Below are 14,704 nucleotides of genomic sequence, written 5' to 3'. Positions count from 1 at the left end.
TTGGCTCTTTAGCAGCCAATTTCTTTCTCTCCCTTTTTTGTTTAAGGTCAAATTTGAGACAGCAGTGCCTTAAGTCCTCAGATAATGGTGATGGTCAGGAGTTTTTAATACTTTCATACAAGAGATCAAAAAATAAGGGGGTGTGTTTGGGGGAGGCAAAATCCGATAATAATTTACAAAGTTTCATCAGTTTTAAAACAAAAGAATGTATTCTTGTGGAATGGATCAATTCCTGTGAATTAAAAATTTCTGTTGGAGAACAGTTTTCTCAGAAAAAACCAACTAGCTTCAAATAGTCTCTCCGTGTATCCCAAATTAGATGCCTTTTTTTTTTAAAGTTTGTCCTAAAAATTACAGTGATAGTGAGCTACCACAGATTAGAAAGCTGCCATAAGAAGGTGAGCAGGATTGCCAGAGTTAGAAAGATGATTTATTGGGGCAATATGTCTTTATTTGTTCCAGTCTGTCAACAAGATGCTGGGGGAACTCATTTGTCAAGTCCTTCTTTACTTATCAGCTTTGACTAGTGAGTTTTTTGGATTAATTCATGTCTGTGTCTTTCTGTCACTTCCAGGTGCACCTGGATATTTTTTAATTTAATTTTCTTTTAAATGATCCATTAAATTTTCATTCTCTTTCTCCCTTTCTTTCTTTCACCAGGCCCCAATGTTTTCATGGTCCCGACTGAGTGATGCTGACCCCGTTCTCCGATGTGAAATGGCCTCTACTGGGGAGGTATCTTTTAGCTTTTCTATGTTTTTTAAGCCAAGTTGCCTTTAAACTCCATGAATCTTTACTGCCTGAATCATGATGGCATTTGTAGCTTCTCCAGAAAATTTAAAATATCTTGCTTGTCTGCAAAAAAACATTGTCCTGGAAAACCCGGTTTGTTCAGCCACTGGATGTCCCTCTTTACTTGCATGTCAGCTTCCTGCTTGGATCTGGTTGGTGTGACAGCCTGAAATTAGCTCATCAGAGAGCTCCTGGGTTCTGGGAGGTTCTCAGTGTGTCAGTCCATTTTATGAATCATCTGCTTCTAGACAGACAAGTTCTTGAAGCTTTCAGAACCTTTCATCAACACATGCCAGAATGGGAATGTGAAGACTCCAGGTCACAAACATTTGGTCTTGGAACATGCTCCTTTTTAAACGCAACAAATATGTGGGGTGATATTTCTGTTGTTGTCTGGAAACCATCAGGACATGACCCAAGGTGCAAAAGGTGAGAAAGAGTGAAGAAAACGTGGTGGGTGCAGGACTGGCTGTTGGTAGGATGAGAGGGACACTGGACAACTTTACCCACTCTTTCTACAGCAGGGCTGTGAGGTGCTTCTGAAATGTGTCTCTGGTGTAGCGTGGCATGCTGGAAAGGCAAAAGGTTGTTTCTCTGTCTGTGATAGGAGCCCCCCATCTACATAATCTGAAGAGATACTGACTCCTCTAGAAGAAAGATTTGCTTATGAGTTGTCTCCCAGCTGCCCATAACTTCTATAGATACATCCAGGCTATCTTTAAACTTACTCACTCTTTTCCTTCTAGAAAAGGGTTGCAATAGGAAGATTATTATTCTGGGCAGGAAAGGCTGCTTGACAAGTTGTTAAATACTGAGGCAGTTAGATGAGGCTTAACTCTGCTCTGCAACAGCTAGGCAGGTGTACAGCCTGTGCTACTTCATTTGATGCACACTTGGGTATGTCTAGATGAGCTGTTTTGTTAGGAAAGACCATTTCAGTATGACTGATACATGTAGCGGGAGGAGCCATTCTTGCTCCTGAAGATCGACGAGCTGCTGGTCTCTTCCAGGACTCCGGCCACCACACAGCGCTTCCAGGGTAGAAGTGTAGCAGGAAGAGCCTTTCTTGCTCCAGAGGCTCGACGAGCTGCTGGCCTCTCCATGCCTCACACCAGAGTGAGCTGAGGTCCCCTCTGTGGGTGTGTGTCCCACCTTTATTGGCCCCCTGGTAATAGGGGGCCTGCCCTAACCAGGCACAGGTGGACTCACACCCACTCTTTGGCAATTCAAGGCACCTGGTTGACAATGTCTCTCTACAGATACATGGCAAGAACTCTACACCTCTCCAGAATAACTTTTATTTTGGTTTCTATATTGTGTGGGAAATCAGTATTGCAGCAGATTTTTTTTTTCAAAATAGTTAATGGGCAGAAAAAAGCCAAATTAATTCCATGACTTCCTTATTTTCAGAACAAAATTGAATACACAGACCCCCCCACCCCCAGCCCCCAAAATAATAAAAATGTAACTAAGGGCACAAATTATTTTTTTGAGCTTTATATAGTTAGAGATTTCCTTAGTCATAAGGGAGGAATTATTAACTTTTATGAGTTGGAAAGATCCCTATTCACAGATGCCATAAAATGTGACAGCTATGAAGGTCTTTCTTAAGAGTGAAGTAAGGACAGTAACCTGATTTGAGTAAATGCTCACATATTCCTCAGAGACCTCAAAGACACAGAGCTTGATTTGGGTTTGAATTTGTCACACCTCTCTAGCATCTAGAGATGTGTTTTGTTGGAAGTTGTGGTTCCCACAACAGTAGAGGAGACAGTGCTAGGAGTCTCTGTGAGTATTTTGGCTGTCTTGACTACACCATAATGATAAACCTCACCCAGCAAGGCAGGAACCCCTGGTCCAAACCTACAAGGGAAGGGGCTGCCCACCACCCTAGGAGATTCAGGACATGTAAACCCTCAGCCAGACATGGTGAAGAACAGACTAAACAGTCAAGGGTAGTTTCAGCTTTTCTCTAAAGAGTTTTTTTTTAATCCCTCCCCTTTTTGGATTTTTATTTTTTCTTTTTTTTTTTTTTTTTTCTTTTTTTTTTTTTTTTTTTTCTTCTTACACAAAACAGTGGTTTCTGCTCACCATGGTAACAGTGAGACCATGAATGTGAGGGCTCACTCTGTGATAGGAAGGACCATAAGAGGAAAATGGGAGAGCAATTCTCAATCAGCCCCTTTTTCCTGTCTTTATGTCTGTGTAGATTTGTTATTGCAAAGAGAAAAATCTCTGATGGCTTCTGTTTCTGTCTGTTTTTCAACAAGTGTATAGTTGGCTAGAAAAGTGAGGGGTTTTTTGGGTTTTTTTTGTTTTGTTGTTGTTGTTTTCAGTTTGTTTGTTTGTTTTTTCTTTTTAAACTTCCACAAAAGCTCAAGCTCTTTTTGTCATCAGAATTCCAGATTTTGGTAAGGAACTCAGCTTAGTTCTTTCAGAAAATCTTTACTGTAAAACAGTCTGTAAGCATTTAAGCTCCACAGGCAGTTCTGAATGGTGGAAAACTTCTGAATGATTGTTACTGATTGCCAAGTTTTTTTTTAATATAAAATAAATTTTTATGAATTAGCATGACTTCTTTGTTGTTTTCTAAAGTACATACTAACATTTTACTTCTATTTTGTGCACCTGCGGGCTTTTAATGGAAAAGCCTCTTTATATACTGTGCTTTATCTCTAGAAGAAATGCCAGAAGCAGATGAAAGCCCAAGTGCTGTTGTACCCCAGTTTGCAGAGCACACACACAGCCCCACGCCTGCATGCAGAACACTCCCTGGTATTTAAGTATTGTTCAATGGGAAGAGATTTGCAGTGCACTCACAAAATCTGGAGCAGAGGCTGTGTACAGCATTCCCATAACTCAGCAGAATCATTTGTTGTTACTCCTTGGTGTGCTGTTTGAAACTAAAGTGTTGCTTATTCCTTTGTTATTGCTTCATTAAAATTATGAGATTTGTCCACAATGATTTTCTGATTTATTTTTCTTTTTCTCCTCTGCCTGCTGACTCCAAGGAAAAGCATCTGATTCTGCATGAAGAAGTCAAAAGAGCCTATTTAAAAATTCCATCCCCTTTTCTTTTTAAAGTAATGTTGTTTTTGTTTTTTCCCTGCATGCCACCTTCTTTGTGCCTTTTCCCCAGGTTGCTGGCTTTGGGGATGATGTGTCCTCTGCCTTCCAGAAGGCCATGCTTGCCACAGGGTTTACGTTTCCTAAGGAAGGAATTTTGATCAGTATCCAGGTGAGTCCTAAAAGTCAAAACTAAGAGAGGACTGACAGGGAGCAACTCAGTAACTGTTGCCTTGTTTTCATTATGTGTCCTTATGGCTTACATGTGCTTCTCTGCAGTCCATCTTGAAGTGCCATAAGCCAGTGAGGAACAAACACCATGGAGCAATCTTTAATGGGTTCTCTGGAGCTCACCTGTTTTTACCACTGTCTGGCTCCTGATAGTTTTGACTGGGAGCTGCAGAAGTTTGTGAGGGCAAACTCCTGGGATTGCTGCCAGCAGAGGCCTGGGATCAGAGAGTTAAGAGCTGCCTTCCTGAAGGGAACAAAACCCATAGTTCATAGAAATGTCCCAGCTAGAACTTAGAGCTGCTCCTTGCACGCTCCCGAATGGGAGCCTTGGCAATGTTACCTTCCTTTTCTGGCAGGTGAACTCCTCTTGTCTGTACATTGCCTCTTGACCTGTTGAAATCAATTCCCCTCCGCCCCTCAAAAGAATGAGACAGTTTCCATACAGACAGTCTTTCCACACAGATGGCAGAGATTTCATTCCAGCAGAACAGCATTGTTGTCTGTCATAGTGGGAAAGGTGACACTGTTAGGGAATTGGGAGGCTATGGATTGGTGTGACAGTCAATGGGACCTGCACAGTCACATTCCCCTCTTCTTTAGAGTCATGATGGGAATACACTTGAGTGCAGTGAAGTGAGGGCTTAAAGTCTTCACACTGTAGCCTGATTTTTGGGCTGCCTAAGGGCACAGCTGCCATTATTCATGGAATCATGGAATCATAGAATCATAGAATTGGCTGGGTTGGAAGGGACCTCAGAGATCATCAAGTCCAACCCTTGACCACTACCGCTGCAGTTCCCAGACCATGGCACTGAGTGCCACATCCAGTCTCTTTTTAAGTATCTCCAGGGATGGAGAATCCGCTACTTCCCTGGGCAGCCCATTCCAATGTCTGATCACCCTCTCTGTAAAGAAATTCTTTCTAATGTCCAACCTAAACCTCCCCCGGCACAATTTAAGACCATGCCCTCTTGTCTTGCTGAGAGTTGCCTGGGAAAAGAGACCAACCCCCACTTGATCCAGCCTCCTTTCAGGGAGTTGTAGAGAGTGATGAGGTCTCCCCTGAGCCTCCTCTTTTCCAGGCTTTCCTTTCCCTGTCTGATGATGGTGGGTGGTTAATACCCTACCATGCAGCTCCTATCAGCTAGGACCAAGTAGCTCATAAAGAAAAAACCAGCAGCACATTTGTGTAGTAATGTTTCTGGTTGCCGCATCTTGCCAGAGCTCTGTCTTCTTAAGGACAGCATCTCAGATACATATTTTGCAGGTCTATACCAGACTAGAACTTGGACTTGAGTGTTTAGTCTGTTGCTGTCAGCACCCTTCAAAGGTGCTGAAAGACAAAAAGTTTAAGTGGTGTCCCTATGGGATGTCCTCCAGTGCAATGGCTTCTGCAAGGAGCCCTTACTTGAGAAAGCTTCTGATGCATTTACCACAGGAGCAACTGTGCTCTGATCATGCTTCTGCATCAGTAAGGGGGATGTGCATTTCAGGATGAAAAGGTAGCTATGCAGAAAAGAAAACAATTATTCTTTATCACAGGGTTGTTGCCAACTGCAGTAGTTGCTGAAGTCAGATACACTTATAAATTTTGAGGTGTGTATATGTTAAAAAAAAAAAAAAAAAGTCAAATTGCTAAATCATGTGTATATTCCTGTTAGACAACTGGTATGAAAGGGGTGTGAAAGACAAAAAGACAAGGGGTGTAAAAAATGCGTTGGGCTGTCTATGCCAGCAGAGGATGTGAAGGAAAGTGTGTGCAAAGTGGCCAGAAAGGAACATGACTTCTGCTAACACAGATCACTGTTTAGTCCTTAGATACACACATATATACACACATCACTAGCTGGAAGTGTTGCTCTTAGTGACCTGAGATTAGCAGCAGTGTTTGCTTGCTACCTAGATAAAGTTAGAAGTTCAGTATGAAACTCTGGTCCATTGGTACCCGTATGTCTAATCACTGCAGATTTTAAAATGCCACTTAAGGGGAAATGTAAAGCCCAGAGAATTATAAAAGGGAACCCAGAGTTTGAAATTTTGCTATTTTCCTGGTAACGTCTTAAAGCAAACAGGCAACAAGAGTAATTTTAGCAGAGAAGGCATTTATGTAGGTTCTGTGTCACTATCTGTTACAGAGCCAAATATTCTTTGTAAAGAAAAAAAAAAAAAAGAAAGAAAAAAAGATAGAACAACCCCAAAAACTCAACCCTCCAAACCTTTGAAGAGTAACAAGATTCTGTGATTTTTTTAATGAGTGGTTTACAGTTTATGGTTTTACAAAACAGACTTGAAAACAACAGATCAGTCACTTAAAGGTCTCTCTTCTTCTCGGCATATTATTTATATATAATTAAACTCCAAAACAAGAAGCGTAAAGGTAATGCTGAGAATGATGTATTGCTTCCTCACCACTCTGGAGTTTGTCACCTACCTCCTTTTCCAGGGTCCATTTCAAAACTGAGGGTAAATTAAGCCTTGTAAGAAAGGAGGGTTGAAATCCTCACCTAGGTCTGACATGTAGGCTATGAATGGTCTTCCCTGAGTATTAAAGGCTGGAGGAAAAGGGACCCCTGCACTGCAAAAAGAAGCACAGGGATCAAGGCATAAGGTGGGCTGTGAACACAAGCAAAGTTCTTCTTATTTTGATGAGAAACTTTAGATCATGTACCTCAAACTGGTAGCATTGTTAGGATATTCTCAGAAGGGTAATACAGGCTCAAAAGGACAAGATGCCAGTTGCCATCTCTGTGACCACCAAATGTTTGATTTCATTCCAGTGAGGGAGTGATGGGATCCAGGTCCCTCCCTTGGCAGATGCCTCTGGCTTTCCAACTGTGGAATGTTTTTTGTGAGCTGTTCTGGTGCACTCAGGGCTGATTCTGAACAGCTGACAAGTTGGTTGTCTCTGAGAAAGGTGTTGCTTTGAAATGCAGTGGATGGTGAACTCGGAACATGCCCAGCTTTCAGGGGTTTCATTGCTTCATAATTATTGCTCTGATTTTTAGACTGGACTTTTAGGTCTTACAGAGGAGTGAAATAAGAAGTGAAAAGGTGGTGAATTCTGCTTCTCTCAAATGTGTCTAGGCTGAACATATTTATTTTATTCCATATACTGCACCCTTCTGATATTGCTGTTAATTATGTTGAGGTGAGATGAGACATGCCTTCTTGAGGGTGAAAATCAAATAGATGTAGATAACAAGAGCAGAGAGAAACATCCTTGTGTCTTCACAAATGTTTGATTCAGGGGTATCACAATCCAAGAGTCAAATGGCTGTGTTGCAATCTTCAGGTCCCAGTGCACCCAGTTAATGAGCCCAGCCTTGCAGAGGGGCTTCCATGCTGCTGTGTTTCCAGGTTGAGTTCCAGCAGTGGTCCTACTAGGACCAGGAAGAAATGTTGTTAATGCAGTAAATCATCCTCAAGTCACATAGGAAAGCACTGCTTGTCATCCATGGGACAGCCCAAGGCAGGCTGAGCAGCCAGCAGCCCCTCAAGCCCAATGGGTTTGTCCATCCGTCAGTTGCAAGTGCTCTGACATTGCACAGGTTGAGGTTCCCCAAGATTTTAAAGGCTTGATGCTCTGCCAGGGTAAATGGAGTATGGCTTTCTTGTGAGACAAATGAATCTCTGCCAGTTTATGCAATCTGATAATCTGACCTCTATTCATGATTCAGAGAGATCTCTATTGCTGAAATCCTGAGCCCGCCATTAAATAATTTATGTTTTGTGCAAAAGGAGTTGAAAAGCTCATTTTCTTTTCTTTCCTGATTGGGCTATTCAGTGATATCTCTGGGATGGAGTGCATCTGTCTTACATCTGTGCTGGTGACCACGAGATAGAGAAAGTATTGATGAAGTATTTTATTTTTAAATCCCAACACTCCAAGTTTGTTGTTTCAAGGTAACCTTCTGCCTTGGTTCCTTATATACCAGAATTTTTGCATGCTCCACAGCGGGTTTGGATACAGAATTCAAGATAATCACAGGAGATGAGCTGGCCTTGTTTTGAACTGGATTTTAGTGAGAACTGATGTGACTGTATTGAATTAACTGAGCATGTGGCCCTTTACAAATAGCAAGGCAAGGCATGCTACACGAAACAGAGGTTGTAAGAAATAGAACTTTTCCAGTAAAAGATAAAGAATAAAATTCTCTTACAATAGATATCTTCCACTAAATAAATCTGCTTGTACTTTTCACCTCTAGTAACTAATGGTTTCTTACATGAGTTCTTTCAGCCAGCTTGTAAATCTGAGGCTGCTCGGATGCAAACTGACAGCTGTAATTTCTTTTCATGGAAAAGCTGTTTTATGTGTCACAAATGTTCAGTATATGTTTGATAGAAGTTTATAATATTGTTGTGAAAGCCAGCCCTTCTGACCAGAAGGCAGAACTGTTCTCCCTGACTAGGAAGCTGCCAATCCTGTCACATTGTATATTTATATTTTCCAGTTATTGTACAGAATGAGATGGCTTTCAGAATGAGGTTCTTTACAGAGTGCTCAAAAAACCCCCGTTGACTCCTTTTCTTCATAGGAAATCATTCACCCTTCGGAATATTCCTCTCTCACCCATAAAGGTTAATCTACCATTACCTCCAGCAGGGACAAAGGAGCTTGCAATAATCTTACTTCCAAATAGCCAGACTAAGGTTAAAAGTGAGGTTTGGCCTGTCATGGGTATGTGTTGCATCTGATCTATGCATTGCTGTACCTGCAGTATCCTAAAGAAAGTTATACTGGGATCGAATTTTCACTTGCCTGTTGCTCTAAAATGACTTGCTCAAGTACAGATGTCTCCAGGATGCTGTCTTATCTTTACTTCTTCTAAATTGTGTTGGATCTAGGTATGCATTATGAGAGAGTCTTTGAAAGAAGGTGCTCTAAGAACATTGCCATTCAGTTCCTCATGGGAATAAGGTGTCCTGGTCTCCTGAGTGGTTTTGTGTTTTCCATTCCATAAGCCATGGGGAGTTAGAAATGAGCTCACGCACATGCACAGGTTCATTTTCCTGTGAATTTGCAAACAGAGCATCCAAAGGGAGCCCTAAGCCTGTCCATACATGTTATATGCCAGAAGAAAAGGCAAAATGTTTGGGCTATGATTGTAAAGATATTTAATTAAGAGCAGAGGCGAGTCTAGTTTGTGTATTTGAGAACAGAAATGCCCAGATACTTAACATTGAAGTGTTAAACCTTCTGTAGTTGCAGCTGAGCTTAGTACAGGAACACTGCCCTTGGTGGTATAATGAAAATACACCTTAGCTGGGATTGATTCTGGCTTTCAGCATCCAGGCAGTTTTCTTGGAAAGGTACTGTGTGAGCACATACAGACACCTCTGCACACCCAGACAAATGCACTCAGCACATAAAGGTGTATTTGCCTCTCAGCACAGCTGATAGGAGCCATGTGTTACCCAACAAAACACTGTTTCTAAATTTCTGATCTAAACTCTGATGCTGTATAAAATAAATTTCCTTTTTCAGAAATCCTTCCGCTCCAGATTCCTCAGGGTAGCAGAACTACTGCATGAGGAAGGTTTCAAGGTAGGTGGTTCCAGTTATTCAGAGCTAGAGTTTTCAAAATTTGAAATGTGTACTTAGCTTGCTTACAGGAATGGAGAATGGTAGAGATAGGGAAAAAAAAAAGACAAAAAAACCAAACCAAAACCAAAACCCCACATTTTTTAAGTACAACAGGGATTTTTAGCTGAGGGATCCATAAAGTCATCAGATATCACCCAGCTAAAAGTTGGGCTAAGGACTAAGTCATGAGGGCAAGAATAACCCTTGCTCTGCCATCAGCCAAGATGTCACATTATAAACTCCCCTGTGTTCTCCAAGATATCAAAATGCCAAAAGGATGCCTTGTATGACAGGAGGGCAGGACAAAGAAGCCTTTTATATGGAGGTCTCTAAAGTGCTTCACCTTCAGTGATGTGCACAAGCTGCAGACATATGAAATTTGCAGGGTTTACATCCCTTCTGTAACACTTCTGCATCTTTTCACATCCATATCCCTAATGAAAGGCAACTAACAACGTGGCCACAGAAGATGAGGAGAGCTTATTTAAGAAGGATTTAGGGATTATTTTCCTCAGTGGCATTATTATAACTACTGGATTTACATTTCTGCTTTTTGAAACTTAGCATTAGGCAACAACAACAAAATGATAATTAAAAAAAAGGTGGTTTAACTTAAGCCTGTTAGAAGCCAGAGGGATTTAGCAACTTTACTGTTTCTGGATATGTTACTACCATCCATTGGCCATCACACATGAGCTAGTCAAACACAAAAAAGTTGGGAAAGTCCTGCTGTTCTCTGAGTATCTCCGTATGGAGGAACAGTCATGATGACAGGCTTGTCCTCCATCCCTGTCCCTCATCTCTGACAGTCAGGCTGCATGTTGGGTCAGATCCTCATGAGTCAAAGGAAAGGTTTCAGTGTTGTGAAGTGCACAGTAAGTAACCTTTTTTTTTATTATTTTCTTCCCTGAACAGCTTTATGCCACAGAAGCAACCTCAGACTGGCTCAATGCCAATGGTATCCCAGCAAATCCTGTGGCATGGCCATCACAGGAGAGCCAGAATCTCAGCCTCCCTTCAGTCAGGAGGTAAGAGCAACACTCACCTGCTTAAATTTGTGTTAACATGCAGGGCAGTTAATACAAGGGCCAAATTGCTGGTCATGTTGAGATCAATGATAGGGATTTAATGGGACATCAGAATTCAATCCAGAAGTTTTGTTTTACCTGATTCTCTCTGGAATTGTCACAGCAGGAAGGTTTCAGCTTAATTAACGAACATCTCATTGAACATTCTTATTTAATATGCCTTGGATTAATTGCTCCATGGTCCATTTTCATGCAAAGATATGTGGGGTCTGAATATTTAGTCTTAATGACAGTCAGTCATGCCTTTAACAGGATTGTGCTGAGCTGGATGAAGGCTGAACATTGCTTTACATCATGGAAATAAGATGTAAAGATGTAGAAATAGATGTAACAGAAACAGAGCCCTGAGTTCCAGCTGAGTGCCTTAACCCCTAAACCTTCCTTTCTTAGAAAGCAAAACTGAAAATTTTCAGCACTGTGTTCCTGCATGTCTGTGCTGTGCACCTTAGATTTGCATTAAGCAACTGTGCTACTGTCTTGTGCATTCCCTCCTCAGCCTGGTAAGGGATGGGAAAATAGATCTGGTGATTAACTTGCCTAACAGCAGCAGCAAGTTTGTCCATGATAATTACGTGATCCGGCGGATGGCTATTGACAGCAGCATTGCTCTGCTCACTGATTTCCAGGTACTCCCTATGTTATTTCTCCTCTTAGGTTTCAGAGCCTTCAGTTCTTTCAAGCACTTGTGACCTTAGTTTCCAGTGCTTGGACCCTCATTATCTCTGGCAAATAATAATGTGCTTGAAAATCATGGAAATGCAGTTATTTGAATGGATTTTCTTTTTGCTACTATAGAAAGTAACAGTGCCCAAACTAAAACAAAACAAAAAACCAAACCAAAACAAAAAAACCAAACTAAAACAAAAACGATAAGAGATTCTTGAGTCTTGTACTGCAGCTGAAGTTGTTGCTATATAATTTTCACTTCAGAGCAAACTTCTTGTGCAGAGTTGCCTGGCACATGTTTAAATTATGTATGGAAACAGTTTTTTCATGGGATATTTTCCGGTACGGTCCTTAAAGCAGGATGTAGCTGGGCTTTCTTAAATGATCCTTGAGGCAATCCAGTTCCAAAATGTCATCCAGGTGGAATTGCCACCTGTTCTGACAGAGTCTCCAATTGCCACTCATTATGCTCCTCACAAGCCCCCTTCAAATACTGATAGGAGAAGAGATATCTGGTAATGCAAAGTGGGACTCGTGCTGCCTTGGCTTCCTTTGTAAATGGCTTCACAAAAGGACCTCATCTGGCTCTTGGCATGGCACAGCAGCCAAATTCCCCTTCATTTCCCTGGATGCTGAAATAGAACCCAGTGACTTGAACTGAGGTCCAACTGTGCAAAATCATCTGCTGTGATTGGAGTGAGGGGAGAGCAGAGAGTGCCAGGCTGTAAACTTGTAGGCAGGATAATGCCAAGCAGGATTAGCAAGAATGGGAAATTGAAGCCCCATCCCCTGCCTTCTAGTGAGACACATGCTGACAACCAGAATGGAGATCCCCATTACCAAACCTGCTTCATGTATTTCACTGAAGCCTTTTGATCACAGAGTTCTAATCTTTGAGTTTGAGAGTGGAAAACAGCCTTGTGTTCTCTTAAGAGCTTGGGCTGTAGAGGGAAACAGCTCTCAAGGGACAGAGCTGTCTTGCCAAAGCAGCTCAGCTCCTCTGTATCTCTCCAGATGGACCTGCAGGCTCTAGAGGGCTGAAGCCAACACCTGTGCACAGTTCCCTTGAAATTGGTATCCATTTGGATGGACTGAAGGACTGGACCTGCAAATAGATTCAGAGTGACCATGTAGAAGTGTAGAGCCTGCTCTATTTATTACTCTGCCTCCTGTAGAAGGATTTGCAATGCTCAGTCCTCCTCTGCTTTATATTGACAGGTGACAAAGCTTTTTGCTGAAGCTGTCAAATACTCTGGGAAATTGGACTCCAGGAGTCTCTTCCACTACAGACGATTTGACACTGGGAACACTGCATAGAAGAATTACCTTCAACCTGCAATCTTGCTGCTTCTGGCACCACAAAAGAGAGGGAATCTCTGATCACCCATCTAACCATCTTTCCATGTATTTTATAGCATCTCACTGATGGTTTTTCCAACTCACACAAACTAATTTCTAGCCAATACTTTTGATGGCTCATTGGGAAGCCATACTCTCCCCAGCCTCTCTACATCTTCTACCCATTTCCACATAGGATCAAATATGAGTTACTTCCTAGATGGGTAGATCCTGAAACCTCCATAGCAGAGGAGATGAACAGAAATAAAGTGATCCTACATGGGGACTGTTCTTTTTTTTTTTTTTTTTTTTTCTCATAACTAAGCCTGCTTCTCCTTAGGAACACCTTCCTTGGGTCCATACTCCTAATAATTCCCATGCTGGTCTATCAGAACCTGGCTTCAAACTCCCATAGCAAGACATGTAGTTCTCTCCTTCCATTGCTGTTGACTGAGGATTTTACAACTTTATTGAACAGTTAAACATCCTTCTGCTTGATCCTCCCAATGATATGATGGACACTTGTCACTGTGATGAGTGTGACAGGAGCTCCTTAAAGACAGATGAACATGGATTCCCCAGGATTCCCTGCAAGAGCTGTGAGGCATGATGCAGCTACTTATTGTTTGGTTTTTAACCCTAGCCAAGAATAATCTCCAGCCTGTAGATTTAGTGGGAGAGGAAGGCTGTTTCTATGTATGTCCTGGAATTGCTTGCAAGTTCTGCTCAGTCCATCAGGCTGTTGTTACTATTGTTTAAATTCTGGTTCATCATTCAGACTTCAGGTGACTGTCCCTGTATCATAAAGGCTTTCTCTCAGCTTTGTGTTTGGTTTCAAAAGCAGAGAACTCCCCAAAGGCTTCTGTGTGGGTGTCCAACATTTTGTGCCAATGATTGAGGGCATTAAAATTGAATAATTTCAAAATGAAGTTAAATTGTTGCAGTGCTTTACCCCTTTGCTTTTTCTCAGCCTTCTCTGCTGCTTTTTCAGCTCTGGCAACTTCTGCAAATGCTGTCCAGGGAGCAGTCACTGTGCCACATGTGGCACATTATGACTCAGTGTCTGCATAGCAGAAGATTTCAGCAGCTCCATGGCCAATGGCCCTGCATCCTGCAGCATATTTGGTTCCTGATTCTAAATGTTCACCAGCTAAGGAACATATGTGTCTGTTTTTTGCCCCCCCCCCCCCCCCATGTTGCAATATGCACACTCTGAACCCAGGAAGATTCCAAATTGGACAACTTCTCTAATGCTTCCTATTGTAAGCTAAAATGGAGCAATTTCCTTTGGCCATGCTCTGTCTGCCTGAGATGCCAGATGCAGGGTACTGCTAGCTTCTCATTGCCAACCTCTTATAACCCCCCCAGAACCTGTAGGCTCTTCCACAAAATACTGCTGCCAGCTAGTGCTAGATCTGCAGGGGGGGAGCTGGGTACCACCCAGCAGTGCTTGCACCAGAGGGAGCAGCACTGAGAGTAGTGCACTTTGGGCTGTGCTGAGGAGATGAGCAAAGCTAGGCTGCTGCTTGCATGAGTTCTGAAGTTCCCTTGGGCCTCAGAAAGTCTTGAGTGAACAGAGAGAATAAGGGTGGATAGATAGTCTGGGCTTTTTGAAATAAATGCTAAACTATTTCAAGAAGGATATAAAATATGATAAGAAATGTTATTGAAAACTGCTAAGGAGTAGGCAGAGGTTACGATGCCTTTGGATACCGTGGAAATCTCTGAACAGTCAGTGCTAAGTTCCATGACTATATTTTGAACCAGGTGTGGACTTTATTTCTGATCTGATTGACATCCTATGTGCTCTTGTCATGGGCATTTCTTTAGTACTAACTTCTGTGATAAAAACATCCCTGCCTGCTGTATGCAGGGAGAGCTTTGTGCTTTTAGGGTATGGAAGTTATTAAAGAAGAAAAAAGAAACAAAACAAAAC

At 42.0% G+C, this 14,704-nt stretch overlaps 1 protein-coding gene across 1 annotated transcript in view; it reads left to right on the top strand.

The window, feature by feature from the left end:
* Nucleotides 1-12,747, top strand: part of CPS1 (carbamoyl-phosphate synthase 1) — a 92,298-nt gene extending 79,551 nt beyond the window's left edge. Inside the window, exons 33-38 of the mRNA XM_008504937.2 lie at nt 661-735; nt 3,932-4,030; nt 9,578-9,637; nt 10,592-10,704; nt 11,261-11,390; nt 12,649-12,747. Of these exons, the coding sequence (XP_008503159.2) occupies nt 661-735; nt 3,932-4,030; nt 9,578-9,637; nt 10,592-10,704; nt 11,261-11,390; nt 12,649-12,747 (576 nt within the window). The remainder of the gene's footprint in view (nt 1-660; nt 736-3,931; nt 4,031-9,577; nt 9,638-10,591; nt 10,705-11,260; nt 11,391-12,648) is intronic.
* The last annotated feature ends 1,957 nt before the right edge of the window (nt 12,748-14,704 follow it).

This window comes from Calypte anna, chromosome 7 (assembly GCF_003957555.1).
Source record: "Calypte anna isolate BGI_N300 chromosome 7, bCalAnn1_v1.p, whole genome shotgun sequence".
In the NCBI taxonomy this organism is placed as follows: domain Eukaryota; kingdom Metazoa; phylum Chordata; class Aves; order Apodiformes; family Trochilidae; genus Calypte; species Calypte anna.
The sequence above is the reverse complement of the archived record's forward strand: the minus strand, read 5'-3'. Positions and strand labels throughout refer to the sequence as shown.